The sequence below is a fragment of the Sphaerodactylus townsendi genome, linkage group LG06, assembly GCF_021028975.2.
Source record: "Sphaerodactylus townsendi isolate TG3544 linkage group LG06, MPM_Stown_v2.3, whole genome shotgun sequence".
Classification (NCBI taxonomy): Eukaryota; Metazoa; Chordata; class Lepidosauria; order Squamata; family Sphaerodactylidae; genus Sphaerodactylus; species Sphaerodactylus townsendi.
The window spans coordinates 22,098,720-22,122,860 of NC_059430.1; the positions used below are offsets into that span (position 1 = coordinate 22,098,720).

The 24,141-nt window shown below is 45.9% G+C and overlaps 1 protein-coding gene across 1 annotated transcript in view; it reads left to right on the top strand.

The window, feature by feature from the left end:
* Window positions 1-7,372: 7,372 nt before the first annotated feature.
* Window positions 7,373-24,141, top strand: part of LOC125434742 (aldo-keto reductase family 1 member B7-like) — a 45,229-nt gene continuing 28,460 nt past the window's right edge. Inside the window, exons 1-7 of the mRNA XM_048500409.1 lie at window positions 7,373-7,494; window positions 13,074-13,241; window positions 14,766-14,882; window positions 17,646-17,723; window positions 21,350-21,472; window positions 21,787-21,893; window positions 23,395-23,485. Of these exons, the coding sequence (XP_048356366.1) occupies window positions 7,378-7,494; window positions 13,074-13,241; window positions 14,766-14,882; window positions 17,646-17,723; window positions 21,350-21,472; window positions 21,787-21,893; window positions 23,395-23,485 (801 nt within the window). The 5' untranslated portion in view covers window positions 7,373-7,377. The remainder of the gene's footprint in view (window positions 7,495-13,073; window positions 13,242-14,765; window positions 14,883-17,645; window positions 17,724-21,349; window positions 21,473-21,786; window positions 21,894-23,394; window positions 23,486-24,141) is intronic.

Below are 24,141 nucleotides of genomic sequence, written 5' to 3' on the forward strand. Positions count from 1 at the left end.
GGGTGGGATGGGTGGAGCCAAGGTGACAGCTTCCGCTTAACTGAGGGCGGAAGCGAAGCCCGGGCCATGTTGGGCAAGGGCTGATGTCACAAAGGGGGAGGGCAGATTGACCCTTTAAAGGGGAAAGCCCTCCTTTGTTCTGGCCATGTGCTTCGGCCAGTCGGCGATTTGCCCACCCACCTCTCCCTGGGTTTATTCGGTTGTTGCATGTTTCTGTCATAGCCGTTCGGCGGTGGCGCATGGGTAATGATCTGGAAGTGCCAATGGCGGCAAGAGGCAACCGCCCTGCCGAACCGGCAAATGGGGATCACCTCTTGCCAGGAGTGTCTGCCCGGCAGAGCCCTTCCGTGGAGCGAAGTCCAGTACAGGACATCCGCCCATTGGAGCTTCGCTATGAAGCAGACAGGCCAGATCAAGACCCATGCTTCTGTTTTGGTTGGCTAATAAAATGGCTATGGCCAAAATGTTTATCCCAGCAAAGAGTCCAGTGTGGTTATTGGAGAGGATTCACCCAGGTGGTTCCCACCCTCAGAAGGCAAATCTCAGGTATTCTCTTTCATATGCAAACACAGTGTTTCAGACAGTGTTTTAAGATGGCATTGAGATTTTAAATCAGTCAGACATCTTTTTTCTTTTCTTTCTTACAGAGAAGAGGCTTTCTCATTTAGGATGTATCGGTTCAGAGTAAGTTGGATCTTAAAGAGACAAACTGGACATTACGTTTTTAAATGATTTGGTTCTACTGATCCAACTCAGCCAATAGTTCCTGGGATCCAAGTTTCCAAGCAGCACAGGGCCCCAATTCAGGTTGGGATCATAGTGCAGGGTGAGAAGGACCTTCATCCCATGCCCCCCAATCTTACTATGCAGGCCATTAATTGCCCAAGGGGGGGGGCGTTAAATCTATTCAGCTTCCTTACAGCAGGTCAGACATTGGTCCTTTGACTGGAAATGACTCCTGAGATACTTCGACAGAGAAAGCGCCTTCCGAATGATACTATTTGAGAACCCTTAACTGGAAGTGCCAGAAACTGAACATTGAATTTGTTGCATGCGAAATTAGAACTCTACCATGAGTGCCTCCCTTGTCGAGAATGGAACACTGTAGAAAAACAAAACATTATATTACTGTATTGCCGAAGGCTTTCACGGCCGGAATCACTTGGGTGCTGTGTGGTTTCCGGGCTGTATGGCCGTGTTCTAGCAGCATTCTCTCCTGACGTTTCGCCTGCATCTGTGGCTGGGATCTTCACAGGATCATCCTCTGAAGATGCCTCAGAGATGATCCTCTGAAGATGCCAGCCACAGATGCAGGCGAAACGTCAGGAGAGAATGCTGCTAGAACACAGCCATACAGCCCGGAAACCACACAGCACCCTAACATTATATTACTGATGTGATACTCATTGCAATGTAAATTTAGAGGATTCTCTGTCCCCGTTTTTAATAAAGAGTTTGGATTTATACCTGGTCTTTCTCTTCTGTAAAAAGTCTCAAAGCAGCTTACAAACTCTTTCCTCTCTCCACAAAAGACATCTTGCGAGGTAGGTGGGGCTGTGACTAGCCCAAGTTTACCAAGCAGGCGTCATGTGTAGCAGCGAGGAAACAAGTTCACCAGATAAGAATCTACCACTCATGAGGAGGAGGAGTGAACAAACACGGTTTTTCAGATTTGAGTCCAGCACTCTTAACCACCACGCTAGACTGAAACATTTATAATCCATCCTTCAGAAAAGAATCTCAAAAGGTGATTAGAGACCTAATGCAATCCACAATGCAACACGAACTTTACATCAAACACCCATGCAAAGCTCAGCAGCATTTCGCAGCCAAAAAAAGTATATATTTGTTTTAAAATTAACCCCATTTTCTGCCTCTTGGGATCCAATTTGCCAGCAAGAGCTAACTGAAAACTACCACAGAGATATATATCAGGTAGCCATCTGGAGCAGAACAGTTTTTCCCTGGCATGCGAAGACCTACAAAAACTGGGCCCAGTGTTTTCCCATAGTGGAGAAGAGTTTCACAATTTTTATTTATTTATTTATGTATTTATAATTGATTTTGTATACCGCCCCTCCCCCGAAGGGCTCTAGGCGGTGAACAACACAGTAAAACAACAGTCACATTAAAACCCCATTAAAACAGCAGATTAACAAAGTTACATTGGCGTCCAGCATAAAACTGCATAAACCCACCCTGGGAAGAAACAAATAATGGGGCGGAGGGCCCCCTAAGTATTAAGGGGCCCAGAGTGTAAAGGGGGGGAAGGGGAAAGGGGTGCACATCAGCGGCCGGGCCCCCCAAAAGCCCGGTGGATTTGTGTGATTGTTGAGAATACCATCATGTGTGATTGCCCATTACCATTTATGTAGGGCTACCAACCTCCAGGTGACGGCTGGAAATCTCTCAAAAGTCTAGGTCTCTCCCCCAGAAGTATTTCTCTTTGTTCCATGTCAAAACGTGCTTTTCCGCCACTCACCTGAGGTGTTTTTCCTGTCCTCAGGTAGAAAAGGTTTCTCACTCCCCCCCCTACAAAGATGGTCCTCAGACTTTCCCTTTACTTAGAGTTGCCAAAAGGCTTGGAGAAAAATGTCTTCTCCCTCTAATAGAGCTGACGCTTTGCATGGCATGGAAGTAATTAACACCCATTACTAAATAGCATCCCATTAAGAGTGGGACATTTGTCTCCTGTCCGCCTTCTCCCTCCATAATTCCAATTTAGGGTAGCTAAATATCCATTTCTCTTGGAGTTGTTAGCAGTTTGGCACTCAGACGACTTTCTTACTGGATGATTAGACTTTTGAAAATGTGCTAGTTGATAAATCATTCTGTAATTTCTTCATCCCTAGGTATCTTGCCAAAGCAACACACAAACAAGTCTCAAAGCCAACGAGGCATTTGCCACTCTAGCCACTACGCCAACTCACATTCTAACACCTCCTCAAAAACAGCTAAATGAGAGAGTCCTTGATAGGGCCTCAGAAGGCAGCCATCTTTGGGCAGGGGTTTAATGCAACATTCGCATTCAACCCTTCTTTGCATTTGTCTTCTCCTCCCTTGGGGTTCTGTCTTGGGTCCTGTGCCATTCTGTCTGTAAACTACTATCCTTGGATGGCCCCATCAAATTCATCAAGATTACATGCCTCTTGGGACTGTTTTCTGGAGGAAGGAGCAGACATTTCAGATGGAGCAAGAGAGCCTAGGATGCCAGAATGCTACAAGCAGCCAGCAGACTGTGAATGGCACAGGGGTGGATATACTGCAAGGCCTGGAAGTAAGAGCAGGTTCTGAAAAAGAGAACCAATGCAGAATAGAGAGGCATAATTACATCCCTTGATCTAGACCAGCGATGGCAAACCTTTTTGAGACCGAGTGCCCAAATTGCAACCCAAAACCCACTTATTTATCACAAAGTGCCAACACGGCAATTTAACCTGAATACTGAGGTTTTAGTTTAGAAAAAACAGTTGGCTCTGAGGCGTGCGTTACTCGGGAGTAAGCTTGGTGGTAGTCGGTGGCTTTGCTTTGAAGCAACCGTGCAACTCTTCCAATGGGTGAATCACCACCCTAGGAGGGTTGACTCAGAAGCAAGCCCCATTGCCAGCAACTGAGCTTGCTCCCAGGTAAAGGATCGTGCTTTAGTTCTTTGCATGAAAATCAGTGGGGGAAATCAGTGCTTAATAGGGTTATCTGCACTGCTTCCCCAAAACTAGGTTTTAGGTTTAATGCTAATAATTGAACCCAGCGGCCCAGGCCAGCCTAGATGTGTGTGGGGGGGGGGGATCTGTTTGCGTGTGCCCACAGAGAGGGCTTCGAGTGCCACCTCTGGCACCCGTGCCATAGGTTCGCCACCACTGATCTGTTGGCCTAGTGCACAGCGGAAGGACTAGGTGCCAACTCACCCTTGCTAGAACAGGAGGTAACTGCTTGCAGTATAAGAAAAAGAAAACACTCAGACAGTAGATTTAGTTCCAACAGGAATACTTTATCTCTTGTTTCTCAAAGGAACAAAAATAACAATAACTATCCACTCTCTACTCTGACAACAATCTGAGCCCGAACCTGAAGGTGAAGGAGAGGTACTGAATTGGGTATGCAGTCTTCTTATATAGTTTTGTCCAGCAAATCATTAGCTAGATGATCTAATCATCCTGGCCTGTGACCTTTTCACTTCTGCTGACTGTTACATGCCAATCACTGCAGACCCAGACAGAGAGGCTCCGACCTTTACAATTCTGCTGACTGTTACATGCCAATCACTGCAGACCCAGACAGAGAGGCTCCGACCTTTACAATTCTGCTGACTGTTACATTCCAGTCATTCTAGACCAGCATATGACCACCTTGCAATTTTCAATATCCTGACATGATCTAGACACTATACTCCTAGTGATACAGCCCAGAATCGCATTGGCTTTCTTGGCTGCCACATCACACTGCTGACTCATGTTCAGACTGAAACTAGGTCCCAACTCTATGAATCTAGGAGAAATTGTCTTTAGCAGAGCAGCAGCAGCAGCAGCAGAATTATTATTATTGTTGTTGTTGTTGTTGTTGTTGTTATTGTTGTTGTTGTTGTTGTTGTTGTTGTTATTCAGTCGGAGAGTCGGACCTTATGCAGCTATGGATTTTAATGTTGCTGCAGGAAGCAAGTTAAGAGGGGTGCAGGGTTACCTAGCCAGGCAGTACAGAAGGAGCTATAGATGAAAATGAAATTCCCCCCACCCCCTCTCAGCAGAAACTAGGTCCAAAACTAGGTGCCCAATGCTCCCACTCACTAGGGCAGTGGGGGGAGGGATGGGGGAGTTGACACAAAATGGCGGGTGCAATGATCGCAGAAGACAAGTTCTGCTTATAGCCTTTAAATGCACTAAAAACGCTATTCCTTCCACCGCAAAGGTCCAGGAAGTGCCTGTGGCTTAATTCAGCATTCAGATTCTTTCTTTCCATAAGGCACAGTGTAGTAAACATCATGATGTGAGGTCACCCCAGGGGTCAGTAATGGCCCAGGGCTTGCATAGGGGACTGTCTTTAACTTTACTTTTACAGTTCCAAACGTACAATTAAAGATGCTATACATGGAGGTAAGGGAAGGATTTTACAAAAAGACGAAGAAATCCGCTGGACCCGAGAGCCAGATTCGAGCACCATATAGCATGCAAAGTTAAAACTGGAGCCCTATATGCTGTCACCACTGGAAGGTATAAACTGAGCTCCTTAAATTTAAAAAAGGATCTCTTAAGTGCGAACAATGACAGTTCAGCTTTACATTTAGGTTAGGATTTAGTAGAAATAAGGATTTGTAGAAAGCCTATTTAGTATGTGGGTGTTGTTCAAATAGGTATTCAATTTGCTAATTCCCTTTGCTATTGTTCTTTTTCTTAATCAATCCTTCACTTTAAACCACCGTTGGTTTATTTCTGAGAATTTGCACGATCTTGTCGGGCATTAGATCAAATCTTGGCTCTTCTTGGTACACACCAGGCAAGATGGTTTTGATAACATTTATCCAGAGTATACCTGTGTGTATGCTTCTGAAACTTTAAAAGGGAGAATGCCTCTTGGTCAGAGTTGATACATATGTGGGCCATTTGGGTAACAGGCAGAGTAAGAGCAAATGGACGAAAACTCAAAATGAACACCCAGTAAATCCAAACTAGAATATATTTTCATGGCCAAGTCTGTGGAAGCAAAGTTGGCATTTATATCTTGTGAGACAGCTCTGAAAATGTTGTTTTGCAAACCAAACCACTCATACCAAGGCTCACGGTAACCTGTTTGCCAAGTTTCTCACAGATAAGATTGCTCGAATCCTTTTTTACAACCTGGGGACCACCAAGAATGTTATCAGAACACAGAATATTTGAAGTTGTTTGGACAAGATACCTGGATATCTGTTGGAAGTTGAACTCTGCTAAAAATGAAAGGTCAAATATGAGTTTTTCTGTGGTTTCTTTGTTGGAAAGTTGCCTTGTCTTGCCCACACCCTGTCTCCACTCAATGAATGCAGTGAACCGGCCATACTTTCAGTGCTTCAAATCCTGAACGTAAGTTACTACATCCTCTGCTCTGACCACTAGGTCAGATAACATTCCATGCTGGGTCATTTCTGTCCTATAGCACTCACTCCACAGCTTGCAGAGAGCCACATTCACATCAACCACTAACCACTAGAGTGGCATGAGTTCTGTGGTCAGCCATGTGCCAACTCATGGAGCAGCAGTGGTGTAGTGGTTAAGAGCAGGTGCAGTCTAATCTGGAGAACCGGGTTTGATTCCCCACTCTGCCACTTGAGCTGTGGAGGCTTATCTGAGAAACTAGATTCGCCTGTGCACTCCAACACACGCCAGCTGGGTGACCTTGGGCTAGTCACAGTTCTTCTGAGCTCTCAGCCCCACCTACCTCACAGGGTGTTTGTTGTGAGGGGGGAAGGGAAAGAAGTTTGTAAGCCCCTTTGGGTCTCTTACAGGAGAGAAAGGGGGGATATAAATCCAAATTCTTCTTCTCTTCTCATCAGCACTCATATATAATACCAGATATTTAATATAAATAGCTGTATCTTCGAATTCCCGCTCTGCCGTGGAAACTCGCTGAGTGACCTTGGGCGAGTCACACACTCTTGGCCTCGTCCCTGCCAAGTATTTGGATGGGAGACCTCCAAGGAATACCAGGGTGGGCTGAGACAGAAAAAAATATTATGTGATATCTTTTCCATTCACAGAGGATGACAGTGAGGACCAAGCAGTCTGGCCAGTGGCACCCCAGAGAGCCTAAGGCAACATCTTTTGAAACACACAGGTGTTCTGAGGCAGACATGTCAGAGTTTTCCTTGTAACTCTGTCAACATGGACAGCGGCTCCTCAAGACAAAAGGTCGAAAAGCCACTGATCTGTGCTTGTGTCGAGAGAGGATGTTTGGGTTGCGCTGAGACAAGCTTCCCCCTAAGGCTTTCTGTGGAATCTGCGCGGGTGAAAGTTGGCCCTAAAACTTCTCCGCAGATACTGTATCTCACAAACTGAGTGTTGACGCACAAAAGCATGCATTGTAGGAAATGTTGCTGGTCTTTCAAAGTGCTGCTGGGTCCAAATTGCATGGCAAATATGTCAGTGTGAAACTGGTAGCAACCGAGACAGCTGGGTTGTAGATCCCCACACACACACACACACACTGCAAAGCATGTTATATTGGCTTCTCAGTCCCTTTGAATTGGAGTCAAGGGCAGGATTCTTCTTTGCCAAAGGCGGCCGGGGAAAACTTTGAAGCAGAGGAGGTTTCTGGCTCTCTTCGCAGCCTGTGCTCCAGCTGGACTTGCAAGGAGGGAGGAGCCTGACAAGGGGGCGGGGCCTCTGCAACAAGGGGAGGTGCTCAGCCCATATGAAGGGAACCCTCCTGAGTCCCGCTGCAGAGCATCCGAGAGCAATAAGCATGGACGCCTACGTGGAAATGAATCCCAAGGGGAGGATGCCGATCTTGGGGCTGGGGACCTGGCAGGTAATGATACCTGAAGAAAGGGATCTAGGGCCAGCATTTGAGCAGCCTCGCAAGGGGGCACTCACACTAGGTCATTTTCTAAACTCACAACGTCCCTCCCGCGAGGAAGGATTGTGAAAGTAGATATTTGCACGCACACTTCTCGAGGCCCGTGCATGCATGCCAAATGCACAACTCTGGTTAAAAAAACAAAACAACCACACTAAAGTTGTGGAGTTCCGTGTGTGTGCCCTCTTTACAGGGGATCAGCCCCACTGCAGGCGTGAGGACTTACTCCGGAGTCGGGCTGCGTGCTTTCATGCCACGGGTGGGCAGCGAATCGGGTTTGAGGCAGGACCCGGTCTGGAAACACAGCTGGGGCACCAAAAATGGTCGCTTGCTGGGGGAGAGAGGGGGCGAGCTGGAGGGGAGGGGAGGGGACGGCGCGGCTTGGGGGTCCAGGGGGGAAGGGGTGGGCGGCGGAGAACTGCCCGGTAGATTTCCTTACAATATCTATAGATCTGCTTGGCTGCCTCTCCGTCTTGAAGTATAGATCTTTCTCTCTTTCTTTTGAAGCACTGATCCATCTATCTATCACCTATCTATATATTGAAGCACAGATTTATCGATATATGCATTGAAACACAGTTCTATCTATATTGAAGCTCAGATCTCTCTATACACATCTATAAACACTGAAGCACAGATTTTTCAATACATAGATAGGATCTGTGCTTCTCTCTGTATATATTTATATCTATATAAAATAGAGAGAGAGAGAGAAATATGTACATACATAATTCTCTGTCTCCCTCTCTAGATATATATGACATCTCCCTGCAAAGGAGATGGGGGATTTTAAAAAGTAGTGGGGAGGGGTGAAGTCATCATTAGATCTAAAGGAAACAATGTTGTGTGATTGTTCTTTGTTACAAACAAGATGCCTTGTGGGGCATTTTTGCTGTTAAAACACATTAACTCTCATTGCCCCCAAGCATCAATGTGAAGATAATTGCTTGCTTACATTTTTGTGAAGAAGTCTGAACAGTTTAAAGAGTCTAAGAAACCTTTGATGAGAAAAGAAAGCGTGAGAGTGTGGGTTGTGGTTTTAAACTATTGGTTTGCACAATGCTTTTTTTAGGGGGGGGGTTAAAGAATTGCAGTTAATTAAGGGGTGGGAACAGGGTTGCCAAGATCCTGCGGGTGCTTGGAGATCTTTGGAATTACAGCTGATCTCCAGATGACCCAACTTCCCCTGGAGAAAATGGACGCTTTGGAGGATGGACTCTATGGAACGACATTCCTGCTGACCAATGTCTAGCCCCAAGCTCTGGCCTCTCCAGGTTCCACCCCCAAATGTCCAGGCATTTCCCTACCCACAGCTGGCCACCCTAGGCCCACAGGAAGCAGAGGAACATGTTAGAGGAGAGAGATCTCTGCTTCCACCATTGCAGAGGGGACAGGCTGGGTTTTGTTTTTTAATAGAAGGTCGGCTACCTTGGTGCAATGAAGAACTGGATTCTTCTCCTTTCTTTGTGCGAGGACATTTCAGAAGCAGCTACATCTCTCATCCTTGCAAGTCAAAAGTATTCCAGTTTAAGACATTGTATTGTCGAAGGCTTTCACTGCCGGATTCAACTGGTTGTGGTGGGTTTTCCGGACTGTGTGGCCGTGGTCTAGTGGATCTTATTCCTAACATTTCACCTGCATCTGTGGCTGGCATCTTCAGAGATGTATCACAGAGGGACGTCTGTAACACACTGTTTCCAGTGAGAAGGGAATGTTTTTAGTGGGGTATATATTGTCCATGGGAGTGGGGAGCCAAGTGTTTGGGTGGAACTTGCTATGCAAAGGTGTGGCTGATAGTATTGTATTGCAGGTGGGGTTTTTCAGTCCAGGGAGGTTTGCATTCACTAAGACTGTTGCTGCTGCAGGGAATGCAAATGTAAGTCACTCCCTGGACTGAAAAACCCCACCCGCAATACAATACTATCAGCCACACCTTTGCATAGCAAGTTCCACCCAAACACTTACTGATTGGCTCCCCACTCCCATGGACAATATATACCCCACTAAAAACATTCCCTTCTCACTGAACACAGTGTGTAACAGACTTCCCACTGTGATACACCTCTGAAAATGCCAGCCACAGATGCAGGTGAAACATTAGGAACAAGATCTATCAGACCAGGGGCACACAGCCTGAAAAACCCAGCTTTCCTTAAACTGCCATGGCCGGCCTGCCTTCCTTTCCAGCCAACCTGCCTTTATCTGCTTCCCCCATCTTCAGTTTTCCCTCCTCTCCCAGACTCTTCCTTGTGAGTTGCTCAGTGTCAGCTGCTAGACCAGGGTCAGTTTTTCAATGGGGATCCTGTGAGGACTTACAAGGAGTCCTTCAATTTTCCCCAGTATCCCCCCCCCCCCCCGTGTGCTATTTCCTCTTTCCCTCCTCCTGGCTGACTCCATATCCTCATCTTCCCCTGCTTCCTTCTCTCATTCCTATGCATCAACCAATCTACATTTTGTCTGCCCCTCTGGCTGTATTTATTAATTTTTTAACTACATTTATATTTTGACTTTCTCCACAGTGTGGACCCAAAGCAACTTGCCTCATTTTCTTCTATTTTATCTTCATAACAACCCTGTGAGGTAGGTTAGGGTAACCGTGTGTGAGCATCCTGCTTGACTTCCATGGGAGAGCACTGATTTGGAACTGAGTTATCCATCAAAGGTTAAAACAACTATAAAAAAGTGCTCTGCCCCCTTCTCCTGCCTTTTATTGATAGAAACCAAGGCTTCAAGTGGCAATACTGTTGTGGTTGCCTAGCAACAGTCACAGCAAGCATTTATTTCTTAAAGCTACAGGTACTGCTTCTGTTATGGTGGGGGGGGGGGCTAACCCCCAAAACATTTCAGATTTTTCTGGGGCTTTTCTGAGACTTATTGAAAGACATGTCTCGTCTGTTTAGGTCTCTATAGACTCCAGATGTAAACATCCACAGGATTGGCCACCTTGAGAATTATTGATAAAACAAAGAGGCAATAAATGGGACCAAATGAAATGGTGCTGCTGTCAGCTGTAGTAGGAAAGGAAACAAGTCTGTTTTGTCTCACTGGTTTTTAAAGGGGCCAGTCAGAGTGTTTGGACTCCTTGCAAGTCTTCTGATATAATAAGGGCACTCATTCCAGCAAGATCCTAACTGTCCACACACCCCCTAGCAAAAATTGAGTCAGAGCAGAGTTAATATTTGTTAGTCTGAGATCCAAGTAAATTTACAGTGTATTGAGTTTCAGTGTAGTTGTGCTGCTGATGAAACTGTAGACCATTCACATTTCGGTGAAAAGTTCACTCTTTGTGTATATCTGGCAGTATTCATAGTTCGTTGGGATTTGCATAGCTGAAGGAAAAAACAAATACCACTGCTCGCTCAGTGGCTGCTGGTGTTCAAAACCAAGAGCCATTCAAGAAAGCCTGTTTCCAAGTTCTGAGTCTGGTATGAAAAAATGCAAACAGTCATCTTATACTTCGGGGCCAGGGCAAGGACTCCCAGTTGTTAACCTAGCTCTTTTTTTATTGTGCCAGGGATCTCAGTAAAGTAGAGATGAAATTGATACCTGTTGATCTAAAGTCTTTTTAGAGGGAGGCATATAAGCACAGCACCTTCCAGTGGAAACTTGACCTACCTGTGCCACAGGATGAAGATGGGATGAAGTGGCAGGTTCCTGAAACATACAGAGAATCACATTATTTCATACCGCCTGTGGAAAGTTCGTGTATTTAAATAGACAATGGGCACACAAAAACCATAGTAAACATTGTATTGTCGAGGGCTTTGTCGAATGCTGCATAGTAAACATTGTGTTGAAACATCACTCCATGAGTGATCTCCTGCTGGGTGGGGCCAACTGGGCACTGAGCAGCAGCAAACACATAAATATATTGTCAAAGGCTTTCCCACAGGGGTGGGATCCAGCAGATTCTCACAGGTTCACGAGAGTAGGTTACTAATTATTTGTGTGTGCCGAGAGGGGGTTACTAATTGGTGATTTTGCCACGTGATTTTTGCCTTAGTTATGCCCCTCCTCTCAGCAGTAGCGCGCAGAACTTGAAGCAGTCTAGCAGGAGGTGCACCGGCGTGCGTGGCAGCCTGCGCCTGCGTGCATTTGTTTCCCGCCCAAGGACCAGTGCGGCGGCTGCGTCCTTGCCACAGCCCCGCCTAGGAATGCCCCGCCCCCAGAATGCCCCGCCCAGCCCCATTGGTGCTACGCCACAGTTTGAATCCCACCACCATGGGAACCTGTTACTAAAATTTTGGATCCCACCACTGCTTTCACGGCTGGAATCAACTGGCTGTTGTGGGGTTTTGAGGGTTTGTGGCCATGGTGGTCTGATAGTTTTTGCTCCTAACATTTCACCCTCATCTATGGATGGCATCTTCAGAAGTGTGTCATGGTAAGATGTGTTTCTCTCCATGACACAGTGTGGAGTGATTTGTATAGTTGGGTATATGTAAGGATACCAGACCACAGCCACACAGCCTGGAAAACCCACAGCAGCCACATAAATAAATGCAGTATGTATGCATTTATTTTATTTGAGTTCCGCAGGGCCTGTAAGACTGAGTTGTTCCACCGGGCTTTTGGAGGGGCCAGCTACTGATTGGTGCCCCTCCTCCTTTCTGTTTTTATCCTCTTTTACATCTTGGATCCCTAACATCTTAGGACCCTCCGTTCCCCCTCTTGGAGGGTTTTACTGTAGATTTTAATGGACGCTGATAATTTTGTACTGTACCCTGTATTGTAAGGGTTTGTTTTATAATTAACATTTATTTTGTATTCTGCATTTTGTGTGTTTTATTGTTTGTTGTGTATTTTTGTTGTGCACCACCCGGAGTCCTTCGGGGGAGGGGCAGTATATAAATTTAATAATAAATAAATAAATTTATAGTCTGCCTTACTCATTGGATATAAACAATGCAATCCAACAGCATAAAACAATCCGTGAACCAAACAACAGGAGCAGGATTGCAGAATTAGGGAGCAACACAAATAACGAGAAATTTAAGGTGTAAACAGTCCAGAAAGTGGGTTACAAGGGAATGACGATGAAATAAAAACAGGTGATGCCCACAGTAATTGTCGTTGTGTCCTGCTACATTACAAAGGCATTGTCCTGAACATTCATTCTCTTACAGTTCTAATCTGTTTTTTTAAAAGGCCATTTGGGTTTGCATATGATATGGTAGATATGGTATCTGCAACCTGTGGCTCTCCAAATGTTCATGGACTACAATTCCCATCAGCCTCTGCCAGCATGGCCAATAGGATCTCAGAAGCTAAGCAGGATTGACCCTGGGAAGTATTTGAATGGGAGATCATCAAGGAAAACCAGGGATGTGACATAGAGGATGGCAGTGGCAAATCGCCTCCAAACGTATCTTGCCTGGAAAAGCCTATGGGGTCGCCATAAGTCAGCTGTGCTTTGGCAACCTCCCCCCCCCCCCCCCGCCGAAAAAAAACCCAGTAGATAGAGCTGGCCATAAATGGTGGTACGTTATAAATAATTAATAAAATTGGCAGTTGTTCTTTGTCATTCCTAGGCACCTCTTGGAAAAGTGGAAGAAGTCGTTAAGCTGGCTATTGATCTTGGGTACCACCATTTTGATTGTGCACACCTGTACAGGAATGAAGATGAAATCGGCAATGCCATTCAGCAGAAAATCAAAGAAGGTGCTGTGAAAAGGGAAGACCTCTTCATTGTCAGTAAGGTATAGTGAGAGCCGATCTGCACATGTAAATAAAATCATGTCACACGAAGTTCCTGGGATTGTACCTTTCCATTAGTACAGCTGGGGGCTTGCACTGCACCATCCTGATTCACAGCTGGCCTCTGAAACTCTCTTTTCTTTGAAACTGAGAATTCTGGTAGGAACCTTCTTTACAGATACAAAACTGATAATTATAAATTAGGTGAAGGGAAAAGCACAGAAATGGTTTACAAGGTTCACCTCTGCGTGCCTGCATGTGGAGGGGGGATTAGGGGGATAATGGGGTAGATCAGGTACAGTTGCCACTTACCTGATAATGGCAGGAGATTTCCTGGTGATGATCGTTGTTCCCAACCCTTACACGGTGGAGCAAAGGAGGGAAATTGGGAGGAAACATCACACAGAAGCCACTTCCTGTTTCAGCCATGTCTTCTCTCAAAACATGAAATGTCACATGACACTCTAGGAATTTTAAAAAAATTATAGTTATACCATAGAGATTTTTTAAATTCCTAGAGTGTCATGATAATGTTTTCTGCTTCAAAACATGATGTGACTTCCAAGAAGTCTTTGATGCTCCTGGGGATTTCCAACTGAGGGCTGGCATCACTAAAAGCCAGGTGTTCCCAGTATGGTGCTTATAGATGCCAAGGCGCCCACCAATACCTTTCCCCATGCCCATGAAGTTTTTTTAGAAAGTTGATGGACCTTGTGGGGCATTTCCACAGCAGGGCTTCTGATTGGCTACTGGAAATCTGATTAACTCTTCAAAATTTTCAAAGGTACTTTGGCAGCTGCTGCCACCACAGCACAAGGATCTTCACTTGGTGATGGAAGATGAGCTGTGTGCTTGCAAGGAAATATTTTTAAACCATTTGCTCATTTCAAAAGGCATCCTGTTAAACAGCATGCATTGTGTGTGTTGTGTAGATATGGCTTCCTTTTACGCCTTGACTTGAAATTATAGCAGTTTTCTTTTAATCAGATTGGATCAGCCTAGGGCAGTGGCACTCAGAGCTCTCTCCGTGGGCATGCACAAACAGAGTGCCCCCCCACACACCCATATCTAGGCTGGTCTGGGCCACTGGGCCACTGGGCTCAATTATTAGCATTAAACCTAAGACCTAGTTTTGGGGAGGCAGTGTAGGTAACCCTATTAAGCGCTGTTAAACCCCACTGATTTTCATGCGAATAACTAAAGTGTGATCCTTTACCTGGGACTAAGCTCGGTTGCTGGCAATGGGGCTTGCTTCTGAGTAAACCCTCCTAGGGTCGTGATTCACCCATTGGAAGAGTTGCACAGTTGCTTCAAAGCAAAGCCACCGACTACCACCAAGCTTACTCCTCAGTAACGCATGCCTCGGAGCCAACCGTTTTTTCTAAACTAAAACCTCAGTATTCGGGTTAAATTGCCGTGTTGGCACTTCGTGATAAATAAGTGGGTTTTGGGTTGCAGTTTGGGCACTCGGTCTCGAAAAGGTTCGCCATCCCTGGCCTAGGGTGACCGCCCTTTTTTCTTCCCAGCTGTGGTGCACATTCCATGAAAAATCCCAGGTGAAAGGAGCATGCCAGAACACGCTTGCCGCTCTGAAGCTGGATTACCTGGATCTTTACATCATCCACTTTCCCATGGGCTTCCAGGTACTGTGGCTGTCAATCGGGAGCAATTCTGTGTGTCCCAGAACTCTCTTGAGGCGAAGAATGCCCATTCACGGCCATTTGCAAGATGTGAAGGGCAGTTGAGAGTATGGAATGCAATCCCAACCCAAGTTAACTGCTTTTAATTTCCATTGATTTCAATAGGAAGATAAGCCCATGCTGGAATTCCACATTTGCACATGAAGTTTCCTTTATATCGAGTCAGACCATTGGTTTGTATCGAGTCAGACCATTGATCTAAACCAGGGGTAGGGAACCTTTAACACTCAAAGAGCCATTTGGACCCATTTTCCACAGGAAAAGAAAACACTTGGAGCCGCAAATAATTTTTGACATTTAAAATAAAGATAACACTGTATATATTGGGTTTTTTACCTTTTACTCCACTCATTCTGAGAAGCACATGGATGCGCCCGCCCTGCTGCCTGCAGGGCAGGCAAGGATGGGGCCAGCGGCTTGGCCTTGCCGGCCGCTGGGAAAGCGCCTGCCCTGCTTGAACGGGGTGGGCGAGAGGGGAAGCCCGCGCACTGCCCAGCCGGCCACGGGCAATTGGTGCGCGCGCCTACTGCTGTTTCCAGGGCGGAGCAGGAGATGAAGCCGTGGCTGCGACCTTTGCCCGTCCGCCCGGGGAAGAGAGTGCCTGCCCCGTCCCAACGGGGCGGGCGAGAGGGGAAGCCCATGGTGCGGCCCAGCCATCCGCGGGCAGCAGGGCAGGCAAGGATGAAGCCGGCAGCTCGGCTCGTGAGCCGCAGTGCAAGGGCAGAAGAGCCGCATGCGGCTCTCAAGCCGCAGGTTCCCTACTCCTGGTTTAGATCAAGGTTGGAAATGAATTGTCCACTCTTACTGGCAGTGGTTCTCCAGAATCTCTGGCAGAAGTCTTGATACATCATCTGCTTCCTGATTCTTTCCCTGGCAATGCTAGGGATTGAATCTTCTGTGTGCAATGTAAATACTGTATCACTGAACTACGGCCAGTTGCCTTAGCATTACTCAAGAAATTGGGTGGACCAAGATTACTATTTAGGTATGAACTGCAAGTTCACTATTTAGGTGTGAATCTCCATTCTGAACCTCCCTTTCTTTGACCTGGAAGTTCTTCAGATATCAACGTTTATTGTGACAATTACAAGTTCCTGTCTTTCACTCTCATTTATTCAAGCTCTTCGGTTTCTAAGGCCCCTTTCACACATGCAGAATAATGCACTTTCAGTCCACTTTCAGAATTGTGTGTGAGTTGATTTTGCTATTCCACGCAGTAAAACCCAGCTGCAAAGTTCATGGAAAGTGGATGGGGGCCTAAGAGACGCAGCTCAGTTGTAGGACTCGTGCTTTGCATGCTAGAGATTCTGGGTTTAGTCTATGAAATTTCCACTTCTAATGATCTCAAGGTGGGCAAGAATCTCTGATACATTGAACAGCCCCTGTCAGCACCAGGCTAAAATCTATCTATAGAATATACGGTATAGGGAATAGACATTGTTCTTTCTTACATGGCCAGAGTAATGCCGATTGCCACTTTGTGGTCGGGAGGAAATTTTCCTCCAGGCCAGAATGCCCCAGGGATCCTGGAGGGTTTTTTCCCCCTTTCTCTGGTTATAGCAAACCAGCAATATTTGCACCCAACTTGGCTAGCAGAGGTAGACTGAATAATTTGTGAGTTTACTAAGTCAACAATACATATATTTAAAGGGGCTGTGTCTCAGTGATGCCTCAGTACACCTTCAAGTGTACACTTTCAAGAAACCAGAACATATCTGGAAGCTGGCCAGCTCATGTTGGGTTTTCAGTAGTTAGTTAGCTATCCCTGAGGAGACTAGGGAAGCAACTGTAATAGCATTGACTAGTGCTTGTGAATGTACTTATGTCTATATGAGAAAAACACTGGAGCATCACTGAGACACATATTTTGTAGACTTAGGGTGATTCTGCACATGAGTAAAATAGGTTCGACCCAGTTCCCTGAGAAGGGTACTGACCTAGGTCGAAGCCATTGTTGTTCCCCACTGCAACCAGCTTGATCCCAGCTCGGAGGGCGGAATCATCCTGTGCCTCTTCACCGCTCCGTTCTGATTGGCTACTGTTCTATGGCCATGTTCCATCTATCCCCACACATGTTATTTTAAAAACTGCCACAGGAATGGAGGGACGAAGGTGGCGTTTTTTGATTGGCCAGCTGTATGCATGCCCGAAACACTCAGCTTTGATTGGCTGAATGGGGGGGCTCCTGGGACAAGAGATTCCGCACTTTACTGGAATTGAGCTGAGTTCGAGCATGGTTCCCTGAAAAAGTAGTAGTTCCCAACTGGAGTAGGAAATTTGACCGTTACACGGGGCGAAGCTGGTACAAAACCACGTCGATCCCAGTGGTTGTGCGGAGCACTTAGGTCGAATGCAGCTCGAATTTAGGTTGATAACACAAGTGCGGAATCGACCTTAGTAAACTCACAAACTATGACTGCTAGCTGTGTGCAAATACTGCTGGCTTGTTATTTCTGTTGCACACCCCTTTTCTGTTGTACATATTTTTCTGGGTATAAAGCAGGGGACACTGGGGAGTGAGGGGAATAGTTGTGAATTTCCTGCATTGTTCAGGGGGTGGACTAGATGATCCTAGAGGTCCTTTTCAGTTCTATGTTTCTACCCTATAAGTCAGCTCCATGAGTTCCATTTGGTGAAATATTCGTAGGGGTTTTGCATCATTGTAAATGGTCACTATTTTCTTTTTTCTTCTTCTTGTGCTAATAGGCTGGAGATGACCTCTATCCTCTAGATAAACATGGCAAGGTTATCCCCAGTGACACGGATTTTCGAGACACCTGGGAGGTAGGAAAGTTAATACTGGGTCCATTCCTTTCATAGATTTGAGCTCACCGAGATTCTTTTTGCTCGTAATGCTTTGGATTACTATCATGAGGAAGTGGATAATGTTTAGGATGTTTGCCTGAAAAGATCCAAACAGGCAGAACTCTTCAAATATCCAGCCTAACTATGAAAGTACTGAGAAGTTGCATGAGTTACAATGAAGAAAGAGTATGGTTCTTTCCACATAGCAGAAATAAAAAGAAATAAAATAAAAGGTCCTGCAGAGGTTATTAAAAGATCTGTTTTGGCTTTTTGTGTTCCCATAGCATTGCCAGCCAAAATGGTTCTTTTTCTGACCTGCTGGGTCAATTTCAGAGTTGCACCCACCATGCTGCAGAGATTCTTCTATATCCACCATTGGATGAAGGTTTTCCACGGAGGTTTCCTCTGCTTGCAGCTCATCCGAGTGCAATTTCCGTGTAAAAAGTAACTGAATAAAGTTTGTTTTGCTTAGCGATCCCGTGCACATGTCATTTTTCCTTTTCTTTGTTTTAAGGGGAATGTCTGGGAAGTTGCAGCTTCTGTAATTGTGACGTCATAGCTTTGCAGACATACTCCTCAAAACAAAAGGAAATACCACACGTGCGTGGGATCGCTAGGCAAAACAAACTTTATTCACCCACTTTTTACTCAGAAATTGCCTGCAGATGAGCTGCAAGCAGAGGAAACCTCCATGGGGAATCTTCAGAGAATCTCTGCATCAGCACACAAAATAGGGGGTGTGAATGGTGAAAGGAAAAATAAGAGATTTGGGCGGGAGAAATAAAACGTTTCCTGCCTGCTTTTGTTTGCTTAGCAGGCAGGAAGCGTCGTCAACCTGGGTTGAGAGCAACAGAACGTTTTGAAGACGTTTTGGGAAGGAGTGCTGTGCAAACCTCTTCCCCCAAATGGTTTTTAAAATGTTTTATTTCTGCTGTGCGGAAGTCACCTATGTTACTACATGCTGCGCTGTAATTTGTCTCACATCAATAACTGTTCCATCCAAAGGAATATACACGTGGATGTTAGAATAGAATAGAACTTTTAATTTATATACCGGCCTCCCCTGAAAAGCTCAGCATATAACAGCAGTATCAAACAGTATTTCAAGTAACAGTATCAATAATCCAACCATCATCAATACAACGTTATGGCAATACATAGCAGCAATATAACAACATCAGCACAGCAAGCTAATTCACAATATATACTGTGATCTAAAGCTGCAAACCTATGATTGCTTGTTTACTTGGAAATAGGCTTTGTTCAAAGGTTGTTCAGTTGAGTTTCCGCCAGGGCTCTGAAATGAGCAACTGACCCAAGAACTGAAAAATCCAATTTTTGCATTGAGTTTAGATCACTACTAGAGACAGCATGAAAGAAGGCTTACTTTGTATGCTGCACATCTGATGTAAATGACTCGGTGAAAATATCGTGCCTGACAACTCTTAAAAACTTGCAGTCTCGTAGCATGGCAGAAACTCCAGTTGAACTCCTAGGAAAACATGTAGAGGATCAGGTTCCACGAATTCCATGTGCAATGTGTGCGCCAAGTGGCGGCATGCTAGATTGGTGGTGTTCCTTTCTGTGCCTAACCGCAACCAGGGAGCGCAAGCTGAAGCAAAGCTGGTATTTGCAAATCAACAGTCCATTCAAAACATTTCCGGTGCCAGAAGCCAGAATTTTTTAAAATGAATTTATCTCAGTAATTAGAAGAGTGTATTGATCGTATATTTTGTACAAATATAAACAGACGATTAGGAATATTGGATGGTAGCAGAGAACTGATTGTCGGAGGAAAATGATAAAAAAGTTATTTCCGTTGTTCCCTCTGCACGCGCTTGAAGTGATGCTATTGAGGGTTTCTTCTAAATGCTCCCCCGTGTGGTCAGACCTGAGATTGATTTAGATCCTAGATCTTAGATTTCGCCACACTCTGGGGCACATCAAGTTATATTAAAGGGGCTTTATGGTGAACACCCTGCATCAGAAATGAATATGCTGATTGACCTCCCAAAGAAGCTGCAGAAGATGTGTTGGGGGTCTTCCACTGGGAATCCTGCCACGAATGTTTCCATGGAAGCCGTGGCTCCATTTTTCGTGGCCAGGCGGCAGAGGACCTCAGAAAAGGAATCAAAATATCTTGTTGGGTTCTTCCTCCTCTTCAGTTGGACTTCTTAAACCCAGCAGATAAATTTGGAGCCCCTCCCTCTTCCAAAGCAGCTTCTGTTGCAAAATGTCCTTTTCCTGTACCCTGAACTTAAACTTTATGAGGAGAGGCTGCAGCAATTGGGACTCTTTAGTTTGGAGAGGAGCCGTCTGAGAGGGGATGTGATTGAAGTCTATAAAATTATGCATGGGATAGAAAATGTTAATAGAGAGAAAATTTTCTCTCTTTCTCACAATACTAAAGCCAGGGGGCATACATTGAAAATGCTGGGGGGAAGAATTAGGACTAATAAAAGGAAACATTTCTTCACTCAACATGTGATTGGTGTTTGGAATATGCTAATACACAATCAGGAACGCGTTGCATCCACCTCTTTTTATGTGCTCAAAAATGTGTATCAAACAATGAAGTGCATATATACAACAGAACAAGTGCAACAATGTACTCAATATCTTCAAGGACAGAGCTTTTAGCTGTAACAAGTCTCAGCTGTAAGAGTATCAGCATTCGCACGCAGTACTATCAGTTCATTATCTGCATTAACGCGTTGTACTTTCAACGTGACGAAACAATGTCCTCTTGTATTGAATCAATCTACGGAGTATCAGAGAATCAAGCGAATCCGTCTGTGCGGAATATGAATGGAATGCGCTTATTTTAGCCGTTTTCGAGTAGTCTTCATCAGATCAGATTCTCATTCTAGCAGCCATAATTGGGGTAAATGTTTTTTGGTGAAACCTTCACATCCATGCACATCCCCATCAAGCTTTCTATCCTGTGTGGATTCTCTCATAGTTTTTGTTTTTTTAAAAAGGCCTATGCTGCCACAGGAGGTGATGATGGCCACTAACCTGGATAGCTTTAAAGGGGGCTTGGACAGATTTATGGAGAAGTCGATCTATGGCTACCAATCTTGATCCTCTTTGATCTGAGATTGCAAATGCCTTACCATACCAGGTGCTCGGGAGCAGCAGCAGCAGAAGGCCATTGCTTTCACATCCTGCATGTGAGCTTCCAAAGGCATCTGGTGGGCCACTGCGAGTAGCAGAGTGCTGGACTAGATGGACTCTGGCCTGATCCAGCTGGCTCTTTCTTATGTTCTAATCCTCTGGTGCTACCCAAAGCTGTCCACCTGCTCCTTCTGTAGGCCACATGACTGAGTTACATGCAAGTGCTGTAAATCAAATTGGCCATGTGATACTCCATCCAATCAGCCACAGAGCCGCATCACATCTACAGGCAGTCAAGGAGACTAATTAGCTGAGCTGGATTAGCTCCATCCAGTTTTGCTTCTTTGAATCCTCTTCCCACCACACAAGCCATCAAAACAAAACAACCACCCACCAGAGCACTTCATTCTGCTTTGGGTAAGAATAAAGGGAGTGATGTTTCTCCCTGAACCACCCCTTGATGGATTTGATCTTCTTTCTGATTTTAGGGAATGGAAGATCTTGTGGATGCAGGCCTGGCAAAAGCAGTTGGGATCTCAAACTTCAACTGTGAGCAGATAGAACGGATCTTGAACAAACCTGGGTTAAGGTACATCCCTGCAAATAACCAGGTGAGGTAGGAACTTTGTTGGTTCCCTAGCTTTATTAGAGAGCACTGACTCTCTGACAAAATCTGATTGATAATGGGTGGGAAATGGAAGGGGATATTAAGGGGTAGAATTTGGGTACTAACTTTTTCAAATGAGAAGATCAAGAGAATGAAACTGCAGGCTTATATATGTGTATGGGTGTGAGAGAGAGAGAATGTGTGTGTATACACACACACGCGCACACACACATGCATATTCAGTCACTCAAGTCTATTTCTTCTAATCCTCTGAGTCATGTACTGCAGGATAAATGTATTGTTCTTTTATGTTTGTAGATTGAATGCCATCCATACCTTACCCAGGAAACCCTGATCAATTTCTGCCTTTCCAAAGGGATCACTGTGTGCGCACACAGCCCCTTCGGCTCACCTGGAAACCCAGTGTAAGAGAGCTTTCTAGCTTTTCTTCTCTTTGAGCCTGTGGGCTCAGTCCAGAGAAAACTGCCCCAAAGAGCTGATTTTTTAATGTGTTGTATAATAGGAATTGGGGAAGAAGCTGTGGCTTGGTGGTAGAGCATCTATTTTGGTGTGGAGAAGGTACCAGGTTCAGTCCCTGGTATCTGCAGTTAAAGTCCAGTTAATCTTTTGGAACTTCGGAACACTGGCGTAATGCCCATTGGGCAAGGTGGGCAGCTGCCCAGGGCATCACCTTGTGGAGGGGCATCAAAATGCTGGGTTCGTTTTGGGGTATTTTTGTGGTTTTCCATTTTCGGCCTGCAGGGGGCGCAGTTTTTAGGCTAGTGGCACCAGATTTACGGCGTATCATCAGGAGACTGTCCTTATGCTACCCTCCAGGTTTGGTGAGGTTTGGATCAGGGAGTCCAAAGTTATGGACTCCCAAAGGGGGTGCCCCTATCCCCCATTGTTTCCAATGGGAGCTAATAGGAGATGGGGGCTACAGTTTTGAGGGTCCATAACTTTGGCCCCCCCTGAACCAAACTGCACCAAACTTGGGGGAATCATTAGGGAAGTCTCCCGATGAGACCCTGAAAGTTTTGAGACTGTGCCTTCAGAAATGTCCCCCCCCCCCCCCAGCTTCAACCCCCATTGACAGCAATGCAGAAAACTCAATGCAGAACAAAGATTCTTGGGCACATTTCTAGGATGTTCCTGTAGGGGGTGCATTTTTAGATGTATCGGCACCAAAATTTCAGGGTATCATCTGGAGATAATGGCACCTCCCAAGTTTGGTGCAGTTTGGTTCAGGGGGGCCAAAGTTATGGACCCTCAAAACTGTAGCCCCCATCTCCTATTAGCTTCCATTGGAAACAATGGGGGATGGGGCACCCCCTTTGGGAGTCCATAACTTTGGACTCCTTGAACCAAACCTTACCAAACTTGGGGAGTAGCATAAGGACAGTCTCCTGATGATATGCTGAAATTTTGGTGCTGATATGTCTAAAACCGCGCCCCCTGCAGGCACCAATTCCTGGTGCAAAAAAAATTGGTCATGGTGGAGTGGCCGCCCATTGGGGGGGGGGGGCATCCAACTCAGGTTTTGCCCAGGGCTACAGTTTGCCCAGGGCTGCCTCATTACGCCCCTGCTTCAGAATTAGATACATACCATTACATGGACCATGGGGTTTTCAAGGCAAGAGACAAACAGAAGTGGTTTGCCATTGCCTGCCTCTGCGTAGCAATCCTGGATGTCATTGGTGGTTTCCCATACAAATACTAACAAGTACTAATAAAACTGTTTATAGTCACCTGCCTAAGGGCTAGCTGGGATAACCACTGAGAACATGCTAGCCTCTCAAAATCCACACACAAACAAACACACACACACCCCAATTCTGTTTCTCACAAACTGAAGGCATTTCCAAGTGTTCACCAAACTGCTTGATACTCAAAGAGGGCTGCTTAATTTTTTTTCTCTGCTCACAGGAGCACCCTTGGAAAAACAGGCTATACTTCTCTGCTTGAGGACCCTACAGTGAAGAAGATTGCAGACAAGTACAACAAAACATCTGCTCAGGTAATGGGAATCTGTCTGAAGAAAGGCCTTTGTTTCAAGCCTCCTCCCATGTCAGGCATGAAGAAATGCAGAAATGGGGTGCTGCAACCTTCTCTCACTGACCCCTCTGCAGGGCTGTAGGAACCCTTCTTTTGGCCTCAGAAAGGGCCCGACGCTTAGTGGTGTCCTCTGCCCTGGCCGCCTTGCTCTTCAGCCGGCAGTCAGAAAGTCTGTCTCCTCCCTGGCCATCCGGACCCCGAGCTTCTTATCCCCTTCCCTGTTACAGACACTACCCCCTGGGACCTATCCAAACCCCACTCTTCCCTATCCCACCCGTCCCTGCTGCTTCCCTCTGACAAGCCAGCTGCTCCTGGCGCTTGTTCTCCCACCCCTGTGCTACTCTGAGATGGCGATGAGGTTGCTTGTGAGGCTCCTGTGGCTGACACTGTTAGGGACATGCCAGTCGCTGGTCACCCAGTTGGCTCCTGGCCCATAACACAACTTCCACTCCCCTTGGGGTCTCTAGCCAGGGCTGGGCCTGACCTCTGCCTCCTCAGATGCATCCCTCCTCCTACCGAAGGCTCAGAGAAGGCTCCCTTGGTGGCAGTGTCTTTTCCTGTTGCTGAACACATGCTGTTGTTCTCAGCCCCTGCAGCTCCCCAGCTGCTCCAGAGGTG